Genomic DNA, 8,276 nt, shown 5'->3' with positions numbered 1-8,276 from the left:
TGCCAGACGTCATGTATATTTTTCTTGCCACCAATTTGTGTGCGTGTGTGTAAATTTATGCGTGTGATGCAATAAGTAATTAAAAAAGCAATTATGAAATTGAGAAATGCACTGTAGTCACCATTCCTTGCTGGTGGAATCACTTAAAGTTCTACACCCTAATTTCTCATTATGAAAGAGGTTGTATTTTTTTTACCCCCAACACCAAGTGGACCTTAAGGGAACAAGTTAATGAATGTAGCTTGATGTAATGGCTCAACTAGATGGAGGTCTTTTGAGGGTTTTAAGTTACATTACATTTTTGTCTGCAATTAGATAAACAACCCAAGGGAGATGGCTCAGTGACCAAAACACTGAAGAAAAAAAAAATGGGATAGATAGGTAGACAGACAGATAGACAGACAGATAGGCTAGATAGATAGATAACCAGGACCACACTTTTTATGTGCGGCTGCTCTAGAACTGAACTGATGATGGGCATTGGTTTCTACCTGCCGCGATGCACTGCTGCTGATAGGTTGGGCTGGTTCGGCGCATCTGAAAGAGTACTGCATTGAGGCAGCTGCTTACAGCTCCTCGACAGACCCCGTCTGTGGCAGACAGTGAGCGAGTGAGTAGTGAGCGAGCTCGTGCGCGCCAGCGACTGACACGCGCCGAGAGGGAGAACCAGCGTCCAGCGTCCGTTCAACTCACTTCGAGCACTGGCCGCTGTCCATCAGGACCTGCTCAAAATGATTTGGACCGTCCTCTGTTTCCTCGGATTGCTCGTCGGTGGCAGTCAAGGTATGGGCGCGTGATTGTGAGCATGGAAATGAGAAGTGTGAGAAAATAGACTTGCTTTAAACCAAGATTACACTGAAGGGGTCTATCTGAATGAGGGGGACGTACGAGGAGTGGGGCGGATTTGTTGTGTGCTGTTTTGCAGTTTGGGCACGTCCCTTTGGAGAAAACATTCCTTTTGATAGATTAAGCTTACCTTTTATTAACAGTGCAAAGCCTATCTGTTTGCACTTGTTATCATAGACTCATGCGATTTCTTGCAAGGGGTTCTCGGGGTGGTCTGGAGGAGATCTAACGTTTACTAGATTAAGATGGATTGCATTTGATCGTAATCTCAGACAAAAAGCAACTTTTTGCATTTACATATAGGTCTGTATCCTAATTTACGTGAGGAAAAAAAGTTAAAATGACTGGTTTTTGTATGTATTTCTATAATATAGATATATACAGAAGTACATGAATGCTAGAAGTAGCCTACATGAAGGACACACGCACACGCACACGAGATTTTTATTTTATTTTTATTTTATTTTTTTATTAATGATTAAATTAAAAGTGATTCATTTTTATAGTACATGAAGCAGAGTATTTTCTTGAAATAATCATAATTAAGGTGGCATTATGGGGAATTTGTGCAGTTGTCAATCATAAACACACATCAGTGGATGTATGTAGGCTAGTTTAAACCACGGCTCCAGTGACTCAAGTGCGTCTTTGAACTTGAACATCAGCTGCCAAAGTATTGTGAAGTGCGGATATTTCGTAGAGGCTGTTACTTCTCACGCGACGGCAGGTGGGGCTAGAGTGCTACATATTAACCCATTTAGAAAGCGCGACAACCATAAACAAGCACCATCGATGTGTGCCAAGTCAGAAATGGAATGAATCTAGTGGGAAATCGTTGGATGGCAGAGCGTTCCTTGGATCTTAATGACGGTTAGTCTTCATCCAACTTCAGAGACCTCCCTTTTGTTTACACAATGCAGGCTGAGTCAAAGCGAAGCTAGCTGAAACGCTAGTCAATCGAAAAACAATGACACTACTGTAAATTACGTTGCCCCTACAAAATGACAATTTATAAGTATTTTATTTTTTTTTTAATGGAACTTGGAATTAACCACTAGATTTTTCAAAATTTTACCTGAAATGGACATAAAGCGTCTTGCATTATTTGGAGAAGGTCCCATGTTTATTTATTATGACTGAGGTGTGATCGATTGATTTTGTTTAGTTAGTTAGTTAGTCCGGTAATTTTCTTAAGGTTGTTGAAATGCAGGTCCAACATAACCTAAAATTAACACTTTTGCAGACTTTCAAGCAAACGTGTTTACACATCGGGAAATTCGTATTCAAAACAATTCGGATTGTAGATGAAACCGGAGTTGTGACAAGTCTGTTGTGAATGATGATTTTACAGAGTTATTATTATTTTATTTGTCTATTATTTTTTAATGCTGAATTTTGATAATACCAAAGTGCCACATACAGTACTAAGGAACTTGAACAATTGCAATGCAACAAAAATCATATAAACATATAAACATACATTTTAAATATATAACCAAAATGATACAAAACTGAATTCCATGATAGGCTACTTTTCAGGTGCACTTGTGGGCAGCATTTGTGTTTTGTTAAAAGTGGTGGTTTCATTAACAAATCTTTCTCAAATCCATTTGATGAGCTTGATTACCTACCTTAAACTTTCTACAGAACAAGCAAATAGTGCTTTAGTGCGTCCTTTGAACTAGCAAGTCTAGCAACTAGTGTTGGACTTGTTAAAGGAACATCTCGTTCATGAATGAACTGGGATGTGATGTTCTTGAATGCCATGAATGAATGACTCATCTCATTTGAATATTTGCTGACAGACTCAACAATAGGCAGTTTATCAGAATTAAGAACGCTGTAAAAATAAATTATGACAATATATAATTGAAACTCTATAGGCTATTATTATGTTGTCTTTTTATGTAGATTGAAACAAGGATAATAAGCATGTTTTGCTTGAGAACAACTTTTAACAAAGTCCCATTAAATCAGTGAATAAATCACTGGAAGTCGCAGATTCACACACTGTATACTGTAGGTGGTAGTCATTCCCATTTTTCCCAGTATCCAACTGTATCAGGTGCTGGATCACTTGCTAGGCTCCCATCTTTAGTCGTCAGATCTGTTGCTGCGTATAGCTGCCTTTGAAAATTAATAACCTCTGGTTGCTGTGTCACTACCTATCACTGTCAGTGTGAGCAACCCCTGAATTATCTAATGACTCATTCATGACATAAAAAGACACTTAACTTTCCTCCACCAACCTGCAGAATGGGCCACCGAATGAATCTTTTTATCAGTCAAAAGATTCACATTACTGACACTAATTAAAATCTCCACTGCAGCAATGAACAGTTTTTGCCCTGAGCAAGGTTGTGTCAGATATGTATACTTTTATTTATTAAGAATTTTATTAAGAATGCATTAATAGTCTACATTAAGAAGCTTTTAACATGAGCCAAGTACTTCACAAGCGGTCACAATATGATGTCATTCTTCTAGAATAACCACATCCCACTGAGAAGTCTTTGTTAATTAGTGCCTCTCTTGTTGTCTTTGGCAGGTTTTTTTTTTTTTTTTTGTGACTGACAGTTGCAGTGAACCTTGGCTTGTTCATCAGTTTATCATCAGTGAAATCCTTTGAAGATATAGGCTTGTTAGCGTGAGCCTGTGATATCAGTTAAAATGTAATTTAGCTTGGTGTTCTCTCATGAATTACATCACTGCGCAACACCTGCTGCTTGGATGTTGCACCTCCAGGGCTGTTGCTAAAATCTGTGGGGCCTTTTTTTATAGCTGGCCCCCAACTTTCAATAGTCTCAAAAAAGGCTGTACTGTCTTTTGCCTTGCTTTTTTGTTTGCAGGATTGTTGGATTGTCTTCAGAGAGGGAGAGCAATTTGCAGTGCTGATATCCATTAGTACACTAGCTCTTGGCTCTCAGGTCTTTGTTATTGTAAGCTTTGTACTTGCTTAAAGCAGTGTTTGTCTGTGTGTGTGTGCGTGTGCGTGCGCGTGTGTGTCTAGCTTCATTGAAGCTCCCGGTGATAAATTGTGTGCAGTGCTGGTCTCAGTGGACATAGTCCTTCGAGGTGTTAAGTGCAATAATGAATGGATTCCTCTAAATCTCCCAATGAATGGTAACAGTGGAGCATTAATAGATTTATGCTCTGGAATTGTATGTTGTATGTGTGTGAATGTGTAGCGGTTGAATTAGAACGCCATAACATCCTCGCTGAGGGTATTTCTGTGGAATGTGGTTGTAAATGAGTGCAATAAAAGTGTGTGTGTAGATCAGGTTTTGCCTACATTGTGGGGACGAAATGTACTTGTAAATGTATAATAAATCCTGAATTCACCATGGCCTCCATAAGGAAAAGAGAAAACATACTAAATAAGGTCTTAATGAAAACTTAAAAATGCAGATGGCTTTCTGTGAAGGGTAATATTTGGGGATAGAAAACTTCATTAGATTAATACAAACACAATCAAAGTCAATGGAAGTAAAAAAATAAAATTAAAAAAAATAAAATAAATAAGGAGCCTTTCAGTGACTTAACCATATGAATCATTGTGAATTTGAGTTGTCAACAAGTTCATGTTAACTTTTCTCATGTAAGTATTAAAGTGTTAACTGCTTCAAAATATTAACAGCTCTGGGTCTCATGACTAATGTCTCAAATCATACTGAGTTTCAAATGTTATTTTGTACTTTCTATTCACTGAAGAATCCTGAAAAAAAAATAGTTTGCCCCCAAAATAGTTAGCAACACAACTATCACAATGTTGATAATAATAAGAAATGTAGTTTTTTTATTAGTATTTTTATTATTATTATTATTATTATTATTATTATTTTTGTATAAGTACATTTTGTACAAATATTGTTGTCCATTTAGAATACAGTGAAACATTTAGTGCATTTTGACATCTGGACAAGGAAAGCCTGAATATAAATTAATAGATATATACATTAATAGGTCTTGTGATATTTGTACACAGTCAATAACAGAATGACTATTGGGGATTCCTAAGATATTCCTGCTGGTTATTCTAATTATAGGAATCCTCTTTTCTTTGCATTCACTCTCAAAGACAATGACAGGGTTCTGCAGTATTGTATATCACCAGCTCTGGGCAGACCTGTACAATTACAGTATTACTCTTAGCCCTCCTGTGGTTCAGGGGATGAGATGCAGCAAAAATGCTGCCATTTCTCTTTAAATTTTTCCCGCCATGTTTTCTGTTTTTACACTATGTAACAGAGCTTGGAGTATGCTATAAAAAGGCTAAAACACTAAGCTGTTCTTATAAGTGTGTGTGTGACTTCTCTTGGTGTGGAAATTGATCGTATTATGTGATTAATTGAGTGAATAGAGAGCCACACAAGCTCGTATGGGAATGGAATTGCCCCCCGTGGGAGTTCTATATGAAAATCAATTTAAAAAGTATTTAGAGTCAGCATGCTGCTCCATAGTATAGAGTGCAATTTCACTGTTAGTGAAATAATGCTAATTTTAATGGGTGTTCTCTCTCAATTGTTCTATAGATAACTACCTGTACTCCAACCCAGTAAAACTAGTTGTACTTTCATCTCATGCAACTTTCTAGCATGACTATGATGGTTTAAACATACAACATGGTTGATCTTTTGGTCTTTTCATTATTTAGATCAATTTTATTGTTTAGTGTATGAATGTTATTTTACAGAAAATGAAAAGTCAGGCCACTAGTTTTTGAAATAAACTCAAACTTGCACCTCTTTTTAAACAGTTTGCATCTGTTTAAATATTCAGATGTAGTGAACTAATGAAATATGGTATTTCAGTCCGTTTTTTTGCAGGTGCAAGATTGCAGCCATATTGTTCTGGTAAGCCAGTGATCGTTTGATGATCTAACTTTATGGACATGTGGAAAAAATAGACCACTATTGTGCTTTGATCAATGGTTTCTACATCTGTAACAGTGAGTGGGTCTGAATCTAAGACCACCAATGCGTTTAAGAAATGGCTTGGTTCTCAGACTTGGACATTTTGGAGATAATTGGTTCTAGTGGTCAGATACGAGAGTAAAGAGACTCCGGAGAGCCGTCTGCTGTTTTTTTTTTTTTTCCAGCGGCACAGTGCTGGCAGCAAACACCCTCTTCACAAGTGTACACCACATTTAGATTAGAGGACAGTGATAAATTGAGACCATAAAAAGTTAGAGAATAAAAAAATGAGCATAGGCTGTGCAAGGCTGTAAGTCTTAGGTCTCATATATCCATATCCTTAACTACTACAAGAGTGTTACACTATGTGACAGGTATACCAATTCAAACAACCAGCAGTCTGCATCATTAGCAGGTTTATGACTAAAGACGAGTTTGAGTAGAAAATGTTTGTTTTGAAATGTGGAGTCGATGTGATCTGTTTTCAATGCTCTTTAAAGTTGACATGAAAAGGACATTCACCAGTTTTCTAAATGCAACTTTTATTGTAAACAATTTATTTTATTTAAAACAAAAAAACAAAAAGTCATGGTTCAACTTTCCAGTGAAACATCAGATTTCACCAGACGTCTCCAGTTACTTTGTCCACTTAAACCTTTTTTAACAATCGGCTGCAAGCTCGCATTCAGTTCTGCCTCTATCCTATTATCAACCGATGTATTGAAGTCCCCACCCTACATTGTTTTTTTTTCTTTCAATAATCTGTTTTACTCGGATGTACATGGCAATATAGAAGAACAGATCTGATACTACTTCTTATACATTGTGATCAGGGTTGCCAGGTTTTTGCATTCATTTTTGCATTCGAATGTGGATTTTTATTTTATATTCAACGAATATTCAAAAAAAAAAAAAAAAAAAAATTGACAGCCCTACTAGATATCACGTTATTGGGGTCGCTTCAACCTGCAGACATGAAAATCAACCCGCGGCAATAGTGTTAAAGTAGCCCAATTCCGCGGGAAAACCGCTGACTTGGCAAAACCGATTGTGACTTAAAGTAAGAACAAATTATAAATGACTACATTCTCCTTGGGAGAAAATGGACTTGAATGGACCAGTTTTGGGGTAAAAATTCAGTTTCATCACAGTTTTTATGGTGAATGAAAGTCAAAAAATTATGATACAAATGGTTAGACATTGAAATACATTTGGGAAGTTTAGATAACCTGAGGTGTGACATGTGAAGTGCTATATTAATTATTTTAATGCTAATTCAAAGCTTTTATGAGTTCATGTTATTTGAGAGACTACATGGAACATTTTGTACTTGTAAAAAGTAATTTATCAAACCACAGGACAATTTAAAATTAACTAGTGAAGGCAAAAGATGTTGAAAAATGGTAAAAAGCTCAAAAGAAATGCTGAATCAGTGTGCTGTATTTTTCCTCTGTAGCGTTTTGTGCAGATATTTAAGCACATTATAAAAAATATTTATTAAATAAACCTGGCCTCCAATGTCTGCTTTGAACCTGTAGTGTTAGGATTCATTTTCTGCAATAGAATGGCACTGTGGTAAGTGCGTTCAGCAATCAGCTTGCATTATCCCCTGAAACTCAAAAGCACAGCTTAACCTTTTTAACAGGTGCCAGTCTCCTGGAACAGTGAGTGAGTGATAGAGGGAGAAAGACCAGCAGAATTTAATGAAAAGAACGTGTGAGTTATGAAAATATGTCTCCTGAAAAGTTGTACAATAAGCTCAAGCTAGCTTGGGACACTGTTCTGGGCTGCTATGGCTTATGGCTCCAAACAGAGGCAATAATGAGGACCGTTGGGAGGATTTTAACTGCTTCCATATTAGAGCCCGACCGATATGGATTTTTGGGGGCTGATGCCGATGCCGATATTAACTCGAAAAGAGCCGATTTATAAGCCGATATTTTGATTTTGAAAATAAACTGGATATTAGACCCATTTCCTATAAACTACACTTACACAACATTCAATAGCAAAATATCTGCCTGTTCTATGTATGTGGGCTGTATAAACCATTTTCCAGAAGGGATTATGTTAAAAAAAGCCTTAGATTACAGTCTCAATGACTAAACAATTGCACATCAAAAGTATATATTTTTTAATGATCAAAAGAACACTCCATTAGAGGAATCTTTGCAGAAGTAGTCCCACACTTTGCTGCTACAGCGTTCACCTTTTTCAGCCATCTGTAGGGCAGAAATAGAGACAGAGAAAGAATAAGCATGTGTATTAATAATATCACCATGTATCAATACTCATGTCATCATTAGAATTATAATAATAATAAACAGGGATCTCCTACATAGGCAAAAATGAAAATGAGAAATATAGATATAATATATATATATATATATATATATATATATATATATATATATATATATATATATATATATATATATATATATATATATATATATATATATATATATATATATATATATTTTTATTTGTCAAGCAATAGGTATTACCTATTACCTA

At 36.2% G+C, this 8,276-nt stretch overlaps 1 protein-coding gene across 4 annotated transcripts in view; it reads left to right on the top strand.

Annotated features, from left to right (window-relative positions):
* Nucleotides 1–480: 480 nt before the first annotated feature.
* The window catches only part of LOC109093779 (neural cell adhesion molecule 2-like), a 184,499-nt gene continuing 176,703 nt past the window's right edge, over nucleotides 481–8,276 (top strand). The window contains exon 1 of one of the 4 annotated variants that reach the window (XM_042764060.1): nucleotides 481–783. In XM_042764060.1, the coding sequence (XP_042619994.1) occupies nucleotides 732–783 (52 nt within the window). In that variant the 5' untranslated portion in view covers nucleotides 481–731. Of the gene's footprint in view, nucleotides 784–1,352; nucleotides 1,717–8,276 lie in introns of those variants that run through there. The other 3 variants (XM_042764061.1, XM_042764059.1, XM_042764058.1) reach the window with 3 other exon arrangements.

The sequence above is a fragment of the Cyprinus carpio genome, chromosome A9 (genome assembly GCF_018340385.1).
Source record: "Cyprinus carpio isolate SPL01 chromosome A9, ASM1834038v1, whole genome shotgun sequence".
NCBI lineage: Eukaryota > Metazoa > Chordata > Actinopteri > Cypriniformes > Cyprinidae > Cyprinus > Cyprinus carpio.
This window is presented reverse-complemented; position numbering and strand designations above follow the sequence as displayed.